This window comes from Coffea eugenioides, chromosome 2, assembly GCF_003713205.1.
Source record: "Coffea eugenioides isolate CCC68of chromosome 2, Ceug_1.0, whole genome shotgun sequence".
NCBI classification, from domain to species: Eukaryota; Viridiplantae; Streptophyta; class Magnoliopsida; order Gentianales; family Rubiaceae; genus Coffea; species Coffea eugenioides.
This window is the reverse complement of record NC_040036.1, coordinates 38,602,338-38,626,130: the sequence shown is the minus strand read 5'-3', so window position 1 is coordinate 38,626,130 and position 23,793 is coordinate 38,602,338. Positions and strand designations below refer to the sequence as shown.

Here is a 23,793-nt window from a genome sequence, read left to right as displayed (position 1 = left end):
AATCGTTAAGGTGAAAATTTTTGTGGGAAAGATGAAGAATTAAATAAAAAAGAAAGAGAAAAAGAAATAAAAGAAAAGAAAACAAGGTAAATGAAAAGTCAAAATAATGCAAGGGCAATTTTGTCCTAAAGGGGGTTAAGTGAGCAAAATTAAAGGTTAGGGGGTAAACTGAGAAATGGGGTATTCTTTAAGGGGATAAAATGTAATTAATCCTTTTAAAAATTACATTTTGACTCCCCGGGCTTTTGCTTAATGTTACTATGGCCCGAAATTTGAGAAAATAAAATCAATTTTGTCCCTTTAAATTTTAATTTGTTTTGGCATGCTTTAATATGATTTTTGGACAGATTATTTATGAGTTTTAGGAGGGAATTTAAATTTGATAGATTTATTATTTTGATTGGCTTTTAGCAAAAAGGGTTGAGGATTTAGGTAATATTTTTTGTTGGGTTTAACAAGTGGGTTTTTGGGTTATTTTTGTGGATTTTAGCATTAGGTTTGGTAGGCTTTATTTTAAGCCCTTAATTTTATTTTTCTTTAATTTTGACCACCAAAAATTTTCTTAATGTTTGAAATTAAGTCCTTGTTTGTTTGATTTCTTAGATAGAAGTTACATTTATTTTATAATTATTAATTATATTCCATTTGAATGCCTAAATTGATAGATTTCATATTTATTTTCATTTTCTTATGATTTATTTGTTAATTAAATTAGTGTCTTGATGATTTTTGTTAATTTTGGAGTTAAATAGGGCAAATCCAATCCGCCATTAGCTACTACTTCAAAGGAAGGTATCCTCTTGTGTTATTTTTAAATCCTCTTATGTGCTTTTATGTGTTTATGTGTGTAATTGCATGTTTTTTGAGTGAATTTTCTTTTAGTTATTTGTTTTATCTGTTTTAAGTTGCATATATTTAATTTAATTTTGATAATTATTTATCAAACTATATTATATTCTTTTTAGTTATTTATCAAACTCGGAAAGCCAAAAATGTATTTAGTTTGATAAATATAATAGTTAGGTTATTATTTTATTCTTTTTCCTCCCTAGATTGTAGTTAGGGCCCCCGAATGTAATAGTTAGGTTTCTATTTGCTTTTATTTGCTTGCGTGCTTGCATGTTTGTGTGTTTACATGTTTACTCGCTTTCTTAGGGTCTTTGCATCTAAATATCATGCTTATGTGCTATGTGTTTTATATGATTTATGTGTTTACTTGCTTTTATTATGTTTTATATGATTTATTTAGTTATAATAAATGTATGACGTCACCACACTAGTTAAACGCTAGTTGTGGCCCTTTTTTCCGATTTTTCACTAGTCCAATGCTAGTGAGAATTTATAGATGTGGGTTAGTCCAACGCTAGACCCTTTAAACCGTTCACGCGCTAAATCATGTTTCCGTGACAAGCACTACATTTCATGCATATTTTCTACTTTTTTAGGATATTTACCATTTTTGCATGATATTTCCTTTATATGTATATCCTTCATCCTTATGTGTAAAACATGACATTTAGACTTGCATTCCATTTAAGGAAATTAGGAGTAGATTAATGCATTTGCTTGATTAGGTTAGAGAATACCCTTTAAATATGGAATATGGACGAGTATGACTTCTTAATCTTAGCAGGTTCATATTCCCTCTATAAAAGGGAAAATTGAGTCACGAATCTTAGCCCCCGTACCCGTTATGTTGCATCCCTCTCTTTTAGGTCACGTATATTTGTATATTATAATTTTTCTATTTTTTCAAGTCTCATTTTTGCATATTCGTGATATCTTCAAAGAATCAGTTTTAGGCATCGCAATTAATGCGATTTGCACCAACTAAGATTTCGAAGAGACATATTGACCCTTCCAATAGCTATTAGGTCTAGAGGTGCATCCATATAGTAACATTCAAATGCGATAAGTTCTATAGGTTAAACTAAGAAAATTTTTTGACTAAATCACGCAACTAACCTTGGTAGGTTGAAAGGGTGCCTTGGATTTTATTCTTACCTTCTTTTTCCTCAACCGTGACTCCCGAGCTCATTTCTTTTGATTTTCAAAAATTTGGAATCGTTTAAAAAAGATTTTCTCTACTTTTTATTTAAAATTCATTTTTAGGTGACTTGGTACACCTTAACTCAATACCAAGTGGCAACTCCTATTTTTTTATTAAAAATCCTTTTTAAAATACTATTTTGGGTCAAAATCGTCGCACTTTTTAAGTCCCATTTTAGGTCCCCTTTCTTTATTTATTCTCTACAAATTTAAAACTCATTTTCAATCAAAATAAATAAAAAATTCATTTTTATAAACCCATGATTTCATTTATTTTCATTAAAAATGGGGTGCGACACAAATGAAATCATACAATTCCTTAACTCGGAATCAATCTTGTCTGGCCTAGATTTGCATTCAACTGCATTTACTTCCGTTAAACTATGAAATGCAGATTCTTGTTTCTCCATTTGATTAAGCAAGAATCAATTGGAAAAGAAGGAAAAGAAAGGAAGTAAAGGAAGAATGCAGATTAATCGAAGAGTTGAAGAAAGAGATAACAGCAGGAAAAGAAGGGACAAGGAAGAGCAGAAAAGAACAGAAATGAGAGAGGAATAGAGAGAAGATTCGGGAAAAGAATGATATCAATTGGGGTAATCCAAGTTTGCAATCCAAGGACCGCAAGCTCTGATACCAATTGTAATAATCTGGTTCCAAAAAATAGGAAGAAAGGAGATAATATAGAAAAGAAAGCGGAGTTTGAGAGAGTAGAATCAGAAAATGCAGAGGAAAGAGGAGAGAGTCGTATTATTCAGGAAGAAGGAGACCTTTTACAACTCAATTTTTGGTCCTTCACTATACAGTTCATCCTTTATTTATGCAATCAATTGATTCAGCTAGAGACTGACTAACTCGTATTCTAAGTGCCTCTAACTAACACTCTTAACTAACTTCTGAGTTGACAAGTAGTATAGCAGCTTCTTGATCATCACCCTATTTGCTTAGATGATCAGCTCCCCCTTGGGTCATAACAAAACCAACTTAGATTTCGTCAAGACAGGGTAGGACATGCTTTCGATATTCTGCAAGCGCCCACAATGGAAAAATGTTCTTATGAGCAGCATAGTGTAATATACAATTTCCCATGGATGCTCCAGTTATTTCCTGCAATAAAATTGTAAGTATGATATATGACATTTTCTTAAACATAACAAAATCATAGAAACAACCAGCAGAACACAACTTTTGACTGTCAACCATATAATATACTAATACTCAAGTCTCAGTGGAGTAATATTTTTAGACTATGAATAGAAAGTAGAAATTCTATCGATAACCTTTACGATACATGTACCTGTTGGGGAAAAGAACCATTATCCATCTGGGAATTGATTAGTAGTACTGCAGCTTTATGCAAAGGTCTTGGGTCTCTCTTTGCCTGGTAAAAATACATGACACTTAATTCTACTACAAAAAGCCATTTATACAGCAAGGTGCATTAGAGAAAATATCAATAAGCATATTCTACAAATTATGAAAGTTATTTGAGAAAGTGACCATCCACTTTATGTCGGCAGGAGAGGGCAATAAAGTAGAAAGATGCTGAGCTAAATTAGAAATTAAGAGACCATTCCAAAATCTTCCCCTAAAGTATCTAAGAATGCACTTTGTTCCCCATATAATTAAATTATTACACATACATCTCCTACAGTTCTAAAATGACTTCAATAACGACGGCTTAGTACTTTTTTATATCTTATAATAGACTAAGAAAAATGAAGGTAAAGGAAAAAACACTTGCATCTTAGCCAAACCCGTCACGCACTCTCTCTCCACCTCGAATTTATTACTTTACACTTTCTCTAGTCAAAGTATACAAGGGAAGCCCTCCACCTAGCTATTGATTAGTAATAAGTACTTATTTTCCTTCCTCTTACTAGCTATGCCTCTGATCCTATTCATCAATCCACTTTAATGTTGAAATAGTTTGGAAATCAAATAAAAAATGAGACTTGGAAAAGAAAATCCAGTAGGTTGAATTGCTCAATGAGTCCAGCTTGGATCTCACAAGGATCTGGCTTCATATCCAAAGCCGGATAATGATCAGATAGTTACTTAATTGAGCAAAACCAATCAGCCTTGATTCTGGATTCTAGTTGGCTGGAATTGGTGAATTGGATCCGTAGCTTATAAAGCTTGATAGCAAATTCATTTATATGGTCGAAGAAGTGGTGTCACCTCTAGTAGAAATTTGCGTTTGTTTTTGTACACGATCATGAATTTAGACTGGAATACATGATGGGCGGTAATAGTGCTCAAATTCTTTATTAATCGACCAATGTTTACAATACTATGTATGTGGTATATCTAGTGTTGTTCGCAATTTATGGTTTAAAGACATCAACTACCTTGATTTGGTGAGGTTAAGTGATATATCTGCAATAAAGGAAATTTTAAATCGAAAGATACTATACTTTATGCACGCATGATATCATACATGTTAGCTTTCTTATTTCATTTACAAACTAAGTGAAGGATTACAGAAATAATTTGCAAATGAAATGAAAATGAGATTTCGAAAAAGAAAATCAAGTAGGCTGAATTGTTCAATGAATCCAGCTTGTATGTCACAAGGATCAGAATGTCCATCAATTGAACAAAACCAACTGCCCTTAGATCTGGCTAAGATCAAATAATGATCCGGCACCAGATCCTTGTTGGCTGGAAATAATGAACCCGATTCGACTCGGGATCCAATTCTGAGTTCATTTAAATAAATAAGTCCCTTATCATTTAAACCAAGTTTTTGGCATTTCATCATTCTTTGGGAGAAAAAAAAAGTTTGTTCTGTCTTTTTCTCTTCTCTTATTGTCTCCTAGAAGTATATTGCCATAAACTAGACACGAACTACTACGTGTAGTGGGAACAATTAAAACCTTAAGGATAGTATTTTAAACATGCCTCAAGATCATTAAAACCCCCCATTTTCTCGTGCTAAATTTTGCATTTCAAGTTTTTTGTACCATTTTTCTCTTCATCCACCGTTCGCTCTTCCAATTGTCAAGTACATGATTTAAACCTTAAATTTACTTTCTTCTCTCCACTATCAGGTATAGGTTTCAAGTTCCGAACTTAACAACAAAAAAAGATTCTAAAAATCCTCTCCTAACCACTGGGCCATCTTTGTACTTTTATGTTCCACATTCTTCAACATATAATAGCCCAATGAATCCGACTTGTACCTCTCCTTCTCCTACGGTCTCTCCTTTTGCACCCCAAAATCAGTAGTGCAGTCCTCCTTATTGCTTCCTCCCCGCCCCACTCCCACCTCAATTACTTTCTAAGGCCTTTTTTTAACCAAATCAATAGTTTGTTTGTTTCCATGAATTCTGTGAGGGTATTTTGGGGCATTAAGACAATAGTTCAGCTGTGACAAAAAGCAAACCTTGTGTTGAAACCTCAAATATAGGAGGTAAGTTATTTATTCAAATGTGAGGGGAGCTAAGTGTAAGTGTCAAATTATATGCCTCAGCGAAGGTCCTTGAAATTATTCCAAAAATGAAATTACAAATTTTCAAAAATTCAAAATGAGTTTTCTTTTCCAATGTGCATTTGCCTCTAGCATGATAGTAATAGATTGATGTATTAGTTTTCCGATAGTTTTCTTAGTTTTTTTTTTTTTTCACAGGGACGATAAACCTATTTTATCCTACATTAGGGAGAGGGGGCGGATCTGAAGAGATCCAAGAATAAATCGGAGGGGACTGAACCACTTTCGGACTAGACGGGTGCACTACACACCTGCCTGAATTTTTTAAACAAAGCCACTTAACCTTGCCTCCCACCCCACCAAGTTTTAATGCTTTGGTGGTGGCCACTTAGCCAAAGATTGGTGGTTTCCGATAGTTTTCTTAGTTACTTTCAGATTTTCTTATACGTAAGTGTAACGTGTGAGTTGACAAATAAATGCCTTTTACAAGTAAAAAACGTCACATGCATTTGAAACTTGCAGCTAACGAACCTGTTCAGCATGTATAAGTGCCATTAGAGCCCATGATGTTTGTACCAAATTGGATCTTTTCCCATCTATATGTGTATATACCTGTAGCAACAACATCAGTTGTGAAAGTTATCATACTGAACAAAAATGAATGTGGGTATTTTAGTTCACATTATCTTAATTTAACAACATACGAGTTACTTCACATACTAGATATTAGAACTCGGATATAGCCAATGAAGACAAGTTATTGCGCAACTTAAATAGAACTTGATTAATATGTTCACAAAGGTGGTTAATTAATATGCTGAGTGGACAAAAATATATATTATTCTATGATTTTGGTGTCTCTTTTACAAAAAAAAAAATAAATGAATAAATTCTCTATCATTAATGATGCACTGTGTGTGTGTATTTGTTTTTTTCCAAGTCAATGTGGTCTTGTCATCATTTAGGTTCTTTACTCATTCAAATGTGATATGAGCCAATTTGGATTGCAAATTTTCTAGAAAAGGTTTTTGAAATATTCCCTTGATATATTTCTTAATTACCTCACATATTATTGCTATATTGTATTTTTTTTTTCAAAAACTCCAATCTAATGGCAAGTAACATTTTAGTATTGTGAATTTAGCATAAAACTTTTTTGGCTTCTATTGTACAATGGTACATCAGAAGCCAGATAAACATGGTAATGCTTGTTAGATGAACGTCGCAATTGAACATTTTTCATCAAAGAGATAGAAGATATACAAGATAATTTTAGTAAATAACTTTGAGATAATCAATCAATGGATTGAAATAATTGGCAGAGGATAAGTTCCCGCTATTTTTCCAAGATATATGCCTTAATTTAAAGTCTTTTATCTCTTAAATCTGCTTAACCAAAAAATATAAAGTAGTCAGAGAGCAAATGACACTTAAATTTAACACAAAAGGGTACTCCAGTGAAAAAAACTACAGTCCTAAAAATAATTCATTTGGAGGATAATTATGTTAGCGCATAATTTGAATAAACTTAATCTGGCCTTGCACATTTCCATTGTTTGGAGGATATATATACACGTATACATATAGGGTAAATTTTAGGGTTATTATTGCTTTACCCTCTAACGTTTGATGTCACTATCAATTCCCCCCCCCCCCCCTTAAGGTTATTTTTTAGTCATTTTACCCCCAAAACTAACAGTAAAACTTAACGGAGTTTATTAATCCAAGTGATAAGACATGTTTAACCTTTAAAATTATTATCACTTTACCCCCATAAACTATAACCTTATTATCAATTTACCCTCTAGAGTTATTTTTTAGACAATTTATCCCATCATTAAAACAACTTAATAAGTTAAAAAACTTTACAAGATAGTACCCTCTTTTTTATATAATAAAAATAATAAAAAATTTAGAGTGAATCTTCTCCTTTTTAGTATCACGAAAAAAAGTCAAAATATTAATCTCTTTTTTCTTGACAATCTTATGAATATTGAAAAAAAATAGAAAAATAGGGGAGGGAGAGAGAGAGAGAGAGCTCAATTCTTTTTTTTTAATACAAATAAGAAAGAATTCAATATTTATATTATTTTAAATTTACTTTACTTATCTGTTTACTATCCAATTCCAATCCTAATCTCGAGGACATTAAAGCAATATGATAACATTAGATTCTTCCTAATTTTCTTTATTTGCAAAATCTAATTTTCTATCTCCTTCTGTCCTATTTACTTTTCTTTTCCTTGTATTAATAAGTGTGAAAAAAGAAATTTGAGAAAACCCTTTTATTTTTATGTTTTTGGAATCTTAGAGTGAAAAAAAGGAAGAACAATTATTCCAAATTTTTTATTTTTAATTATATATATAAAAGATAAATATATTTAAACATTTTTTAACATACTTTTTAGATTAACGAAAAGATAAAATATCTAGAAAATAAAGTTAGAGAGTAAGCGATTATATCACTATAATTTAAAGGGATAAAAAAAAAAGACAGTGTATACACTATCACCATTAGATTCATAACACATGTGCAAAAGTTGGATTCAAATTCAAATTTTACATAATTGTCATTCATCCAAAACTAACAGTATATACACTGTCAGTGTAAGAAAGATTAATCCAAATATTATATATATATATATATATATATATGATTAATCTTTCCTACACCAACAGTATATACACTATCAGCGTTGGACGAATGACAACTATGCAAAATTTGAATTTGAAAGTCAACTTTTGCACACATGCCATGAATCCAACGCTAATAGTGTACACACCGTCAGTGTAGAAAAGATTTACTCATATATATATATATATATATATATATATATATATATATATATATAATGTGAGAGGTCTTGAATCTAGAATCTCATATTTATAATTTCTCTTATCACTCAATGCAATCCTCCTCCCCCTCCTCCACACACATATATAGCCAAGGCAATACGGACCCAATTGTATGATTTACTTCTTGACAAACATGCTAAAACATCGTTTACCTTTCATTTTATCTTCTGTCACAGAGGGTAATAGCTGGGAGAAGGGGACAGCAAGAGATTAATGCATTTTAGCTTCTCTCTCCTAGCCCTAGACAAACATCCACCCTAGCCCCTATCGGAGAGAAATTGGAGATTCCTCAAGAGAGAAAATGACACTCTTCATCCACAGTAAGCGGGAGTTAGACTATTTTCACTCTTAAAGTTTCAATCAAAACATGCAAATCAATCACTTTGGACCAAAATTTTTTTCTTTGGCAAAAAGTTCATTTACCCCTTCAACTTTTATTTAAAGTATCTCTAGTCCCTAACATTTTATTTTATCCTATTTAGCCTTTTTATTATTTTTGGTAACACCAACGTACTTATTTCAAGTCATTCAACCACTAAATCTAATAGTGTTAAAGAGTATGACCAAAATTTCAACTATTCTCTTCTAAAAAAAATATCTTTCTTCTCATTTTGTTATTTGCTTTTTTATTCAGTTTCTTTTTTTTTTCTTTTGTACTTTCTTCAACTAGTTTTGCCATTTTTTTTTCATGTAGTACCTTCCTTTTTTATAGTTTTTTTCTTCACCTTTTTCTAACACAAAAGTAGTTCTTATTGTACTTCGTTCCATCACAAAATCTGTGCCGCATTAAAAGGTATGATCAAAACTTGAACTATTCTCTTAAGAAAGTCTTTACTTTCTTCTCATTTGTTGTCATCTACTTTTTAATATAATTTTTTCCTTTCTTTTTTACTTTAGTCGTCTATTTTCTCTATTTTCTTTTTTATATGATTTCTTCCTTTTCTTTTTCAAAAACAAAAGAAGTAATTATATACAAAAGAAAATGATGAATATAGCTGAAGTAGGTATACACGCACACATACATACATACATACATATATATATATGCATAGAAAGTGAGTAGTTGAAGTGTTTATCATACTCTGCAACATAGGGATACTCTTCAACAATGGTGGTCGAAAGAAGTGAAATAGGGATACTTTTATTGTGAGAAAAAATGTGAAAGGACTGAGTGGGATAAGCTAAAGGATCATAGACTAAAGATGAATTCAGAGCAAAATTTGAAGGTCTGAAAAAGTTATTTGCCAAACTTCTTTCTGTCCAAATTGATCGATTCTAGTTGCACAAAATTGTACTAGTCAAAAATTGAAACTATAACGATGAAGGAGATTCTACAGTCCCGGTTGAGTATCATACTCAAAAATGAAATTCACCATTGTATAGTGAAAGAAGTGTTATTTACTTTTAGATTAAACATTGTTAAGTATATAAAATTTAAACTATTATTTTTAGTGAGAGATAAAAGTTGAAGGAATGGTATCCAAAAGAGACTATAGAATATTCCTAAGAATTTAATGTGTTTTAATTTTAAGTGATCTTTAGAAACGAAAACTACCCAATCCCGCATATTAGGGACGGAAAGTGTCACTTTCCCTTCTTAAAGTAACAAAGCAAAGGAAAGCACTGTGAAAATATGATGACTTTACTATGGTTGCAACCAATTGAACCAAACCAGCTCACCTTCTTAGTGCATGAATGGTAGCTTTCTCCCCAACCACCTGTTTCTTGTTGTTTTGAAAGCAAGAATTGACACGCTTTTTGAACTGTTTCACTATTGTCACATGTCTTCCCACACATGGCCAAAGCTCCTAATGCTAACCAAGAGGCATAAGTGTAGCATATTGCCCAAAAGCCATACCTGTCAAAACGATTGGATCAAAATCATGATGTTGTTCCTGTTAAAACAAATGTACCTACAAATGTGCATCTAAAATGTTTGTTAAAGTCAATTTGACTTTTCTTTTAGAGAAAGCCATACAAATAGTTCGTAACATATTGATTTTATATCTCACATATGAAATAATGATTCTTCATTTTTCACATATAAAATGATGATTTTTGTCCCTTATAAATAAAAAAAAGCATATTTTTAATCTTTCGACTCATTTCTACTCATATTTATGCCCAAAAAAATCATGTGCACCTCATGCTTCACAAACTTTAGGAGCAAAATAGGAATATTGTAGGAAAAAGGGAAAAACGTGCCGTACATTTCTTTCTTTTTCATCCTACTTTCCTAGCCCAAAATATGGTAGTAGCCATAGCTGTCTCCAATCGCCGTGCTAGCGATGTTACTGATAACTGCCACCACTTTCAATTACAGAATTTCATCAAAATTCAACTCCTCACTCAATTTTTTGCATAGAATCTAATTTTGATTTAGTTTTGCAAACAAAAAATGAATGAATATGGGTAAAAAGTAAAAAAAAATCCTAGCTATTAGAATTTGATTTTGATATTAGTTTTGTGTTTTTTTCCTAAAATCATACAATTAAAAAAATAGTGGCATGTTTTTTCAATATAAGCCCTAGCAGATTCTAGCATACCTACCAGTGTATTTTTTATTTCTTGCTTACTTTTGTTCTTTTTTTACAAAAACTAACATCGAAATTAGATTCCAAGAAAATTGTTTAAAATGTTCCTTACATTTTGTTAAATGAGTTTTTTCGTCCTTCACTTTAAAATATTAATTTTACTTCCATTACAAATTCAAATTAACGAAATTTGGTGGTAACCTTTGTTTCTGACCACTTTTAAGTTTGAAATTACCATGTGACTCACATATAGACATTTTATGTACAAAAACATCAGATCCCACATTTTTAGTGATAAAAATGAATAAGAATTGGGTCAGATCTCACTTTTTTAGAAAAATGAATATGATTTGATTCATATTCTACTTTTTTTGGGGTAAAAATGAATATGGATCGAGCCATTTATTTAACTATAAGTGAAAATTAACGTTTTTACCCCTAAAAGAATGACCATATCGGGTTATATGATGGATTCAGAATAAAATTTTTTACCCCTAAAATTTATTTAGCAGTATGGCTGCTACCTGTAAGACAGCCAAAGGCTGCACCACATTCGTGGCCAGGAAAATAGGACGAAGAAGACAGAGTTGTGAGGGATGTTTTTCCCCCCTTCTTTGCAATCTTCCAAATTTGCTCCTAAAGTTTATAAGGCATGAGATGCACATAATTTTTTCCGGTAAGAATATAAGTAATAATGAGTCGAGAGACTAAAAATGTGCATTTTTTATTTGTGAGGGATGAAAAATCATCATTTCGAATGTGACGGACATAAAAGATACAAAGGTAACATGTGAGGGACAAATAATCATCATTTCATATGTGAGGATATAAAAGGTACACACCCAATATCTGAGGGACTATTTGTATGATATTCCCTTTCTTTTATTAAACATGGTACATAATGCTAACAGTACTGGTCAATCGCACATGTTTTGTGGTTTAAGCGTATTATCCATCAACTATATGGTAATAAAGTATGCATTTTGACCCTGCTATGATTAAAACTAGGATACATTAACGAAAAACAGAAGAATGGCGGCTTTATCATATCAATGAAACCAAATGCACAATAAATTAAAAACCATGGACGAAGGAGCTACTTGGAGTGAATAAAACTAAAATCATTAATACTTTTCAAATGTTGCAAATTGAGAAGGAGTAGGTACGCATACATATAGGCGTAACGTTCAATTTCATGACTTATATGTGTGAAGAAAGGTGGTTGAATGTTTTAAAACAGCTCTTTCTTGTGGACTTAAGTACAAATGTCGACACATACTTCTAAATGTATGAAGATAAATAATTTATTTATAAACTAGTGCTGGTCATTTTTGAAACTGTCACATATTCGAGAAATTTTGTGAAAAGCCTCATTTGAAACGAAGTAAAATTCAAACTATCTTTTTCCACTCCGTGTTAAATGAAAACAAATTGATGGATGTTACCTCAACTTGGGAAGGGATGACCATGTTTGACTTATATTCAAACGTCTGAGCAAATATATGAATCCATTTTTATGCATGTCGATGTTTTTAAGGATTTTAATTTATAGCTTTAATTTTCTGATGAATCCTCAAAAATTATTTTACCAGGAACCATCAGGATTTTGGGATTTCTCAATGAATTTTATTGCCCTCTTTACAGAAGCTTCTATGTCCCTTTGCCGATACGTTGGAAATGAATACTTGAAAAGCACAAGAGCTTGAACAATAGATGAAGTGCACTCGACATACCTGAAAGTGAAAACCATCACAAAGAGTTGTAGATTATGTGAGCAGTAGACATCATAAGAACCACTCAGAAAAAGAGTCATGTAATAAATAAGTTAGATGGTCCTTACTCGTATTCAACCATAGCATTCTCAAATAACTGTGTTGGATTGAAAAACTAAGCCAAACATCAAGGACGAAGCATTAGAAAAGAATTAGATAAATGCTACGTAAGTATGCATAACTGTTGTGCATGTTGGAAATTAATGAGAAAAATTGTTATGCTTTATCCACTTAGGCGTTACCTTCTTTGAAGGTTTTAGCAGTGGCGGAGCCACGTTCACCCAAAATTGCACCCCCTCAATTTTTTAGAAACTTTAAAATAGTCTATACAAGTTTTAAAAATTTTAGTATTGCCCTATTCTTGTCCCCCGTACATTTTGATAGTATTTTATCTAACCCCGTAATTGCCCCTCAAAAGTATTAAAATTTTTTATAATTGTCCTCACCATTTCCACACAATGCGGAACCTCGAACTTAAACACATTATATGAAGCTATATTTTTCCCCTTCCTATTACATGTTATTTACTTTTTTTTTATTAAAGCAAATGTTATTTACTTAACATTGAACATTTCTTACATGTCCATTTTATATGAATTAAAAGCCAACCAAACATATTATTAGAGTTTATATCTTGTATTCCTAGGCATAATTTTAATTACTATGCAATTAGATAGCTTGGAAAATAATAATAAATCTCATGCTGTGGACAATTTTTAAATTTTTTTATAATTTTGAATAAATTGATTTACTATAACAAATATCTAGTTAGTCCAGAATCTATAAACTAACACCTTGTAAATCTAGACTACTATTATTACACTTTCTAACTAAAAGTCCTGGCTTTGCCACTGTATTTCAGGTGATCATAGGCTCTTGTCACTTTGTAGCACGGCACATTGTTTTGCGCAATCAAGTAAAAAAATAGAAAATTGTTAATCCTATGCCACATTCTCTCTATTTTCTTTTCAATAAAGTAGTTAAATAAACAGATTTTATTTACTAAGAAAAACTTTTCTACTTAAATATGAAATGGCTAGTTGTATGTGTGTGTGCACATTAAGTGGCTGATAAAATGACATCAAACATCTCAGGCGGAGTTCATTTACTTTTCAAGCTGGTATAGTATATCTAAAAGGATTCTCATTAGAATAACAACTTGTGAGCATAGTTCCTTTTCGTATTACGTACTTTTTATGGAGGATTGATTGTGATCGAACGTCCACCCGATTGAAGTGTTCAATAGAGTAAATTATTTACCTCAAACCATTTTGGCAAAGTTGATGGTTCCCAAATGGCAAAACCTCCATTTTTGCTCTGTAAGAAGGCCATACATAAAGGCAAAGAAGACCACACAAAACTAAAATTAGCCACAAAATTTCAGTCTAAATATGAGTATTTCTTTTTAATTAATGTCAGTACGAGAAACATTTTAAATGTTAAGCTTCAAAACCTGCAAATTTAGAATAAAATCAACCGCTTCATATAGCCGTTTGACGTCAATCTTTTCTCCTACAACATCTGTTGGCATTTCTGAAAGCAGGAGCAATGCCTGAATTACGAAAGAAAGCATTGAATTATTTGCAACAGGGAGATCCATATAATTACAGGACAAACAAACATTTTTCTATCGGGATTTTTGTGTACAACAATAAAGAACCTTTAGTGCCTCGGCAGTACAGTCAGAAACTTGCCAACCGTGATCTCTATCTGCTAGCATCCAAGCTCCTTTACATGGGTGACGGTACATGCTACGGAAGTCCCCCGATGGATTTTCTTGTATCTTTAGGTAAGACATACAATTCAAATAAATTTATTAATTCATTAAGAAAGCAAAAAATAGAAAATATATATAGATATAATAAACAGAAGAAACAGAAGTTTATACCTAAAACATGTTCATTTTTGTGGTTTTCCAAGTTAAGGAAGTGAAATTTATCTCCTATTAATTGTATACTGATAACAAAAAAACACAGCATTTTGTTTACATGAGTATTTTTCACAATCATACAGAAAGTTATGTGGTAAATGTGTCAACAACGGTCATGTAAATAGTACATTAAAACAATTTGAAATTAAGGTTTGAGGAGTAAAAACTAACACTACCTGGGTTTCTTTGATGAAATAATGCGCTCTTTTCAAAGTTGTCCCAAATTCGTCTTCAAGATCACTTGCAATAATTGCTTGAGTGGTGAAAACAGTATCCCATAGTTGACTTCCCATACTCTGCAACCAAGTAAGGTATTATTCATTTTAAACATCTTTTAACTTTAAAGAATGATCTCACAAACCAACATCAGTTGGATGAACTGCTTGAACATTTTTTGTTTTTACTCTTTTTCTCATTTTGTTGTTTGAAGATTAAAGAGAAACTACAAATCTTATAAAAGATAAGAGCAAAGATGACTTAATAATCGAATCAAAAATCTCATGATCACTTAATTTTTGTACCAACCGAACTTTGTCCTCAAACAAATAATAGGGTAAAGTTTAACCAAAGTCTAATTTTCCCTTGAAAGGAAAGCAACTAAACCTGCATTTTCATGCCATCTTCAGCAATCCACAAGTAATCGGGAACTCGGGCAAGATGACACTTGAAAGAAATTGAGTTTGGGTTGGGATCTTCTGCCCAGCAGGCCATCATGTGGAATACCTATATTATAAATGAATTAGATAATTTGTCTTATATTGTTTATTTACGCTTCTCCATCATTTGTGGTTATCAAGATATTCAATTCGCCTCTTTAGACATTTCAAAATGCTATACTGTGAAAATAAATGTCTAAATGTGCAATAAAGATAACCAATATGTTATAAGTTCTTTTTTTCACTTAAGTTTTTTTTTTTTCAGACGCACAGGAGTAGATATCTAAAACAATCTACAGCATCTCACAACATTGGAAAGAGGGGATGATACTTGGGGTAGAAAATTATGTGCAAAAGGCTTTTGAATCCTAGAAGTCATTGAAGGTGTTGTGATATTGATCAATGTCTTTGACGACTTTTTCAGATTTGCAACTTTTCAGTATCTAAACTTGAAAGAGCAAGACACTACAGCAAACTTATCTGTTTTACAAAAACGCAAAGAGCTTGAAAAGTGGCAATTGAGAAATCCGAGTGATTCAAAACATATTTTTTTTAAAGAAAATGAAGGGTTACATTAATAAGTTACGTTAATAAGGCGATTTTTAATTAGTTTTTGCCCAGAATATAATTCATTAAACACGAAAATCATTGTTCAGATAGTGTAGTTGTTGTTTTTGGTATTTACATTTTATAGAATGACAAAGTCACGGATAAAACAATAGAAAAGCCTACAGTCCCATTAGATCATTAGATCACCAACTGTTGATTTAATTACCTGTTATGCTTTCATGCCTCTTTACTATCTATAACATTTAAAACGGAACTAAAAATTTACCACAACAGAAGAGTAAACTAAGCACATACATGTGAAGGTAAAAAACCAAAAAAAAAAAAAAAATAGAAGTAAAAAATAAAGAGACAAAGTTTCTCGAATTTACCTTCTGAACACATGCTATATTCACATATCTGCTGTTTTCACCTTCATAATGGATGTGCGTGATTATTTTTTGCAAGGCATTTTCTCTGAACTTGGAGAAGGGCCAGAGCTTTAGAAGTGGCTCCACAATGTGATGGAGGATATCCCAGATTGCATCTTGCATAAAAGGATGAGGGCTGGTGAGATCATCCTGTATCCTTTGAATTGTTACATTGGTTTGATTGTTGCTCAAGTACGTGTAAAAGATGGAAGAACCACTTTGTAACTTTAGTATTATCAAAGCATGAAGATACAGCGCTGGGATACTGGCATTGCAATATTTTTTCTGATGGAATTGACTAGTTTGCTGGGCCGAAAAATAAAAAAACGAATGGTAAAAACATATATAACAAAGGAAAAATCGTTCAAAACATCATTCACATTTTTGCCAAATGAATTTTTTTATTTTTAACTTTTAAAATGTTAACTTTGCATTCCTTACAAATTCAAGTTAATAAATTCTGGTTCCAACCTAAACTTTTTACCATTTTTTAACTTGAAATTAGCAAGTAACCCACATACAGTCATTTTTTATGTGCACAAAGTCAAATTTACTTTTTAGTGTCAAAAATGAATATGAATTGGATCTGATCCCACTTTTTTAGAAAAATAAATATAGTTCATGTCATATCCTACTTTTTAGCGACAAAAATAGATACAGATCAGCTCATTTATTTATAATGGGATCTAACCTTTTTTGCCTTTAAAACAATGACTATATGTAGATCACATGATGACTTTATGGTAAAAAGTAGTAAAAAAAACCTAGGTTGGGACCAAATTGTACTGATTTAATTTTATAAGAAACATAAAGTTATCATTTTAAAATTAAAAGATGAAAAAATTCATTTGATCAAATGCGAACAACGTTTTGAACAATTTTCTCTAGCAAATGATGGAATTTGAGGGAGTCAATGTTAGAAAACACAATGATAAAGTTTCGGTGATGAAAGTTCAAGGGAGGGTCAATCCTTAAAAACACAAATATATATATATATATATAATGCTTCCAAAAATTGCTGGCCCTTATCAAGAGAACAGAAAATGGCCACTAACCTTTAGGCAAAAATGTCGCGTTGCATTCCAGTTGATTGTATCATAAGGATCATTGTAAAGTTCCTTTCTCAATAACAAAATCAGATCGGATATTGGCCCAACATATTTCCTCCCATACAAATATGCAAGGGGCATATACGTTTCCCGTAAATAGCACCATAATTTTCCTATTTCGAAAGAAGAAACAAGATTTTGAAATGTTAGACAGGATACAATTTGTAGTTTATCATATGTACGAGAGAATTGGAGGGAGATGGGTGGAATAGTTCGGGAAAGGGAGTATAAGTGACAAGTTTCGAATTCGAATCCTCCCACCTACACTAAAAAAAATATACAAGTGAATTACCAGGAAAATAAGAATTTGAGTACTTTAAAGCATCACTCAGTCACTTAATAATAATTAAAAAAAAAAAGCTGTTAATTGAGCGTCTATGTAAGGTAATAAATCTTCACTTTCTCAATAGATAGATTTTAAGTTAAATTCCCTTAATCCAAATCTAGATCCACACATGGGATCTAACTTTGAATCTGAATTTGAACCTAGATCATAGAAAATCAAAATCTACTGAAATTTATGATTTTTTAAAAGGATTTGAGTTTGAATAGGATCTGAGTTAGATCTATGTAATATCTGATCCATTGATATGCCTACAGATGAGGAGTATAATGTTACATACCTCCTCTGAATAATATGACAAATATAGCTAGACGACATGTGGTTTCATTAATTACAGTAGCCTCCTTATTTCTACTATTTGTGTACAAATTAAACCCAAAATATAAGATCAGCCAAAAGATCGATCAATCATCCTAAAATACCGTTTTGCATTTTCCAAATTGATTTCTTCCCAAGGATTCCCTTTTCTGTCTCTTACAGGTTACCACCAACCCATTTAAACTTCAAAGCTAAACTTATACACGCTGTTATGTTCTTTCACAATCAATACCATCCCACGCCCACGCTGCAACAAGCCTGCAAGCGCTTGCTTTTAGGGATGGCAACGGATCAGGTAAACCGTGGGTAATCCGTTAAGGTTTAAAAAACCTGACACCCCAATATATATATATATATATATATAATATACTATATAATATATTATAATATTATACTATATTACATATATGCCCCTTCCCAAATTTAAAATTCAACGCGGGGTGTTGATTTAATATGATGTGTATTGATTTAGTTTGACAAAAACTAATTCTCGTTTTTTGAATTATTCAAGTTAACGGGTAAAGGGTACTCGATAAATAATTTGAACTCGAAACTAGAGGGTTTGATAATGAGAATTAAAACCTGCAGCGTTACCTGATAGGATTTAGTAAAAGATTTAGATATGCGGATTAGGGTTTGATAAGAGAGATTTTTGAGGATACCCGATCCTCGCTACCATCTCTACTTGTTTTCTCATTTATTGTGCTTTTATATATGGAGATGGTGATTGAAGACTGAATACAATTTTGTAAATTCCCATGACAACACTTTCAAAAACAAAATAAAGGCTGCTAGCCTTAAATGTAAATATAATGAATGGCTTAAGGGATAAAGTCATTAAACAAGAAATAGTATGGATAATCAAATAGTTAGAATTGGACTGAGGTCATTTAAAAATCTAAGAAACGATTGGGAAGGGGAGAAGATTTACCAAGAGGTTCTTTTCTTCCTTTTTCTCTTTCATTTTTTCCCCAATGAAAGTTTTGCTTTTGCTTATACAGAGGCTACTCTAGTCATTTCCTTTGGTGAAGGTAGCTACGTGTAATTACTCAAACTACAAGGGAATCTGGCCAAAATTGTCAGACGAGGTAAGTGGAATTATCCCTAAAATGCATTACCAAATAATGTTTCTTTGGAAATTGATGCTGGCTATATATATATATGTGTGTGTGTATTGTGTAAGATTCGGTCCAAACAAATGAAATTCATTGAAGTGTGTCTTTAATAAATTAATGATAAGTAAAACTAGAACATATTGCACCAGTTACAAGCATCAATTAATTAGTACCTGCATGCATAGGTAGATATGAAGGTAGAAGAAATAACTCTGGAGGAACAGGATTGCAGCCCGACCATTCATACAGCCCGATCAGCTAAGTAAGAAAATAAAATTCAGTTTAAAAAAATTACCTAATAAAAGAGAATGAGGAAAATGACATAGCCAAGAAAAATTCATTGGATATTTTGTGTACGGATATTTTGTCTCACCCATTTAAGACAATCAAGAAGTGATAACAGTTGTAACTATTTTTACTAACAAATGTGGAAAACTGGCCAAACTCTTTTACTTTAAAAATTTTTTTTTAAAAATGTCCATACTTAACTAAGAAGTTTTTCCCGTTTTACCATCAAAATAAAATTTTACCAATAAGTGTTCGGCAGGCTTAATACTTCATTATCATCATCATCTAATGTCTTCAAGACCTAACTTAACTGATAAGAACCATTAATCTAATGCCAGTAACATTCTTGGTTCAATTTTTGGGTCATAATGATTTTTTGGAGTTACAGAACAGGGGGTGCTAAGCTTATTTCCAAATTTACCCTTTGACCAACAGACCAATGGTGCCGAAATAAAGTTTTTGGAGGACAACCAATCAAAAGACTATATTGACACAGAAATTAAAGTTTTAGGACCAAATAGATGAAAAAAAAAATGTTATGGACTAAATCTGTTTTAATGAGAAAGTTGAAGGATTAATTTCGGCATTTGGCTTCGGAGCAACCAACAAAGTGAATTTACCGAAAAGCTCATCTTTCCCCAGGACGGTATCATCACTAGGCCGCCGTGATCTAATATCCAATTCCGGGCTTTTGAAAGAGCTTCACCATTGGGGCCATCAGCATTTTCCCCAAGCAAACGCAAAGCAACGTAGTTATTTGCTGTCCCAAACATGGTGCTATGATCTTCTATATGGAATCCCCATCCGCCATCTTTGTTCTACACAATTGACAGCAAGGATCCACGGATCATGGTGAATATCATACAAAGATGGCAAACATTTTACTAGGCATATGAGAATATCCATGGTGGTGTGGTGTGAAATTACGCATGTTGGCTAGCTATAATTAAAGTTAACAATTCTTACTGGTCAACAAGGTTTTGGTCTAATAATTAAGGTTGAAATTCCTAAATGTAAATCTTCTGAATTCTAATCCCTATGTCTATTCGCCATTTCGTAAATTCCACCATTTCCCTGCTAGGAAAAAAAAAAATTTAAAGTCCATAATTCTTACTGATTCATAGCATTTATCAATTGTAATAAAAGGATTTGATATTGGCATCTAGCCTTCACTAAATTTTTTTGCTCTCTAAGGTCATTTTTTTAACCCTTTTTTTTCCATTTTGAGATACGATCACCAGAAACAACACTGGTGGCAGTAAAGTAATACAAACAAATTACAGATTAATAATATATATATATATATATATACATGCTAACCCACAAATTAATTGTGAGATGAATACTAAAGTACACGTAAAAGAAATTCATATATAGTGAGATTTGACTTCAAGACTTGTAATTCCTGTGACATGAAAATTGACCACATACAAAAGAAATTAATGGCTTAACTTAAGCTAATCCCCAAGGTATCGATCATTTTAGTCATAATGCGAAGACGATTGCTGGTTTAGTTGCGTCTGAATTGAGGGTGCTATCTAGAAATTAATTTCCATCCAAAAAAATTACAGAACTAGATCGGTTCTTCCACGAATCAATTCTTAATGTTTGGTTCAATAAAAACTGTCATGCTGTTTTTTCCATTAGTAGATAAAACAATAAAATTACAGAAGTAAAAGAATCAGTTCTTGCTAAAATTTATGGAACCTAATTTATCCATTTCGAAACAAATATCTGAGGTCAAATATGGTACTTTACAATAGTTGCATAATACCTGGTGATTGTAGATATAGCGCATTATCTCCTTCTTATGTTCTGATGACAAAACCACATTTGTAGTTCCACTCATGTACAAAAGCATGATCTGCATGGACAATAAATATCAACGTCCTAAGAGGTAAACTAAGAACTGCACAGAGTTTGACGTAGGGAATCCTGTTTGGATTTTTTCCCTCAAAATTAGTATAAAAGTGTACACTTACCAGGTGAGGAACATAGAACAATGGTCCAGACATCTCAGATGGCCAATGGCCATCATGAGCTTGGACAGCAGAGGTGAATCTCAAGGCTTTCCTTAGGGCAGTTGTTACTGTTTGACGATTCAGTTCTTCCATTCTTCCAATCCGTACATTTGGCAAGCTTAGATCTGCCTGGTTTTCTTTGATAAGCTGGTCACATAAATAGCAAAAACATAAGTTTAGGGCTCAGCACTGAAATAGTGCAAGTTGCTTTCACCACTAAAGTGGAGCAATTAAGAGCCTATTTATATTGCGGTGCTTTTGCTATAAAAAAAGTACTTTTTGATGATAAAAATACTTTAAAATTGTTTGGTAAACAATGTTCCATAAATTTAGGAGTAGAATTTATGGTGTCAAAAACACTTTAAATGAAAGTTCAAATTTATTGCTTTTAGAATGATTTTAGCGTTTTAAAAAATAAAAAATCAAATTTGATCATTAATTATGAACTAAATAAAAGCTAAATATATTTTAAAAAATTTAAAATCACACATTATGCAACACAATAAGCACTAATTCAAGTATGTATCCGAACAACACAGTTAAGTACTTAATAAGTGTTTTAATTGGAAGTTTTACTATGTGAAGTACCTTTTAATAAATCATTGCAACTCCAAATAGACTAAATGATTTAAGAAAGAGTTAGATCTTGTCGAAAAACACCCTAATTCGCAGGGATGTCAATGAAGTGATTATAAAATTCTTAATTCGACTTTCAAACTCTCATCTTTTTCTATCCCAAGGTTTAAAGTTTCCGTTATATAAAAAGAGAAAGAGAGCCAAATATTTCCACTTAAGTTTGATGAGAATTCTTTTTCCCCCCGAAACTAAGGACCTCAAAAATGAGGGGAGAGCAGTAATTAGATTAACCTCAAAACCTAGGCCTGTAACAATTTTCCAACTCATGACCTAGACGTAAAACTCATTGATCCTGTAAAAAAACAAAAGGAAATTAGAGAAGCAAGCTACGTCAATAATTTTCACCTGCATTTGCTTCAGAACATCGCCGGAGGGTTTTGCTCGAAACTGATTTTTCGTGTAATCCCTTCGAGCTTCTTCAACTTGTTCTCTTTCTTGTGGAGTGCCGTAGTCGGGATCAAACTCCCATGTTCGTCTACCCAGAAAGTTGTTGGTACTAAACAACCACGGTCCATGGCCTTCAGCAACCTTTAGCTTCCACATTACTGAGCTCTTTATCTTGTTTATCTTAAGCCGAAACCTTCAAGACAATGTAGGCCAGTCTTGACTGGTGTCGGGTTTTTGTGTGTGTGTGTGTGTATGAATTGTAAGGTCAACCAAATCTGTATTAGAGGAGATTTTGTCCAGCATAAACGGAAAAAAGAATTGAAAAAACAAGAGACGGATAGAGAGGGGGAGACGGAATGAAAAGATTAGAAACGAAAGACGCGCCACGAGAGCTGTGGAGAGATTATAGATTCTGATATTAATGGACATTGCTGTAACCATGATCGAGATTCGAATTTATTATAGTTCAAAGTGTCCACAAAGTAAAATAAATGTTGGAGATAGTCAATGATGTTCCATTTTTTGAAATCATATAATATAAAGATACCAGTTAGTATATCATTCCGGTTACCCGTTGGACGCCTGTTAAGATGTATTTTTAAGTGTTACATTTTTGTGTTAGATTCTTTAAGAGATAAAATTAATTAGGGAATGTGTATAAATGCAAGAGAGCAAATATAGTAATGGTTAGTATGTATATACATGATAAGTTGAATGATATTTAGGCGTCGACACCCAAATTTAAGTCAAAATTTAAGTTTGGGTTAGCTAACGTAACATCTATATTTAAGATTCTAGATGCAAAAGATATTTTTATTTGTAAAGTATATTCAGGATGTACTATATTTATTGATAAGGTACTAAGTAGATTTGAAATATTTTCCATAAAATTTTTCAAGAGAATAGAGTGCAAATCATATCAAGACTAACAATTTTTTATTAACAAAAGAAATGGGTCCAACACGCTTCCATACACTAAATCTGATTTTTAACCGATAAAACTCCTGATAGTAAGAAATCCTCAAGTAAGATACTTGGGTGTTGCAGCCTCCAACTATCAGGGTGACTTCCTTTAAGGACCATTTCAGAGTCTTGCAGCAAAATTTAGTTTCGTTTCCTACCTCTAAGTGTACTCAGATGTAAATATGAAAGTTGTGAAGAAACTTGTTTCTTTTATTAATAAAGCAAGTTTAGTACAAGATATAGGCTTAGCACATAAAAGAAATGGGTCCAACACGCTTCTATACCTTAAATCTGATTTTTGACCGACAAAACTCCGGCTACCTCGCTGAGGATTTCTTACTTGGGTGTTGCGGCCTCCAACTACTAGGGTGACTTCCTTTAAGGGCCATTTCAGAGTCTTGCAGCACAA

The 23,793-nt window shown here is 32.2% G+C and overlaps 1 protein-coding gene across 1 annotated transcript; it reads right to left on the bottom strand.

The window, feature by feature from the left end:
• Positions 1–3,030: 3,030 nt before the first annotated feature.
• On the bottom strand, positions 3,031–22,577 carry LOC113759678 (beta-Amyrin Synthase 2-like). The gene is made up of 18 exons (XM_027302253.1): positions 22,380–22,577; positions 21,360–21,545; positions 21,152–21,241; positions 19,998–20,195; positions 19,263–19,347; positions 17,260–17,426; positions 16,166–16,354; positions 15,175–15,294; positions 14,748–14,867; positions 14,302–14,424; positions 14,095–14,193; positions 13,902–13,958; positions 12,710–12,756; positions 12,459–12,602; positions 10,016–10,193; positions 6,011–6,091; positions 3,344–3,427; positions 3,031–3,153 (listed from the first exon to the last, which is right to left on the bottom strand). The coding sequence occupies exons 1-18, from the start codon at positions 22,575–22,577 to the stop codon at positions 3,031–3,033; spliced, it is 2,289 nt and encodes a 762-aa protein (XP_027158054.1).
• Positions 22,578–23,793: the final 1,216 nt, after the last annotated feature.

Coding starts and splice junctions, on each gene's coding strand:
- LOC113759678 (XM_027302253.1), bottom strand. CDS start 22,577: ATGTGGAAGCTAAAGGTTGCTGAAGGCCATGGACCGTGGTTGTTTAGT. Junction 21,242..21,359: donor TGTTCTATGTTCCTCACCTG/GTAAGTGTACAC, acceptor TTGTCCATGCAG/ATCATGCTTTTGTACATGAG. Junction 20,196..21,151: donor GCTATATCTACAATCACCAG/GTATTATGCAAC, acceptor TCAATTGTGTAG/AACAAAGATGGCGGATGGGG.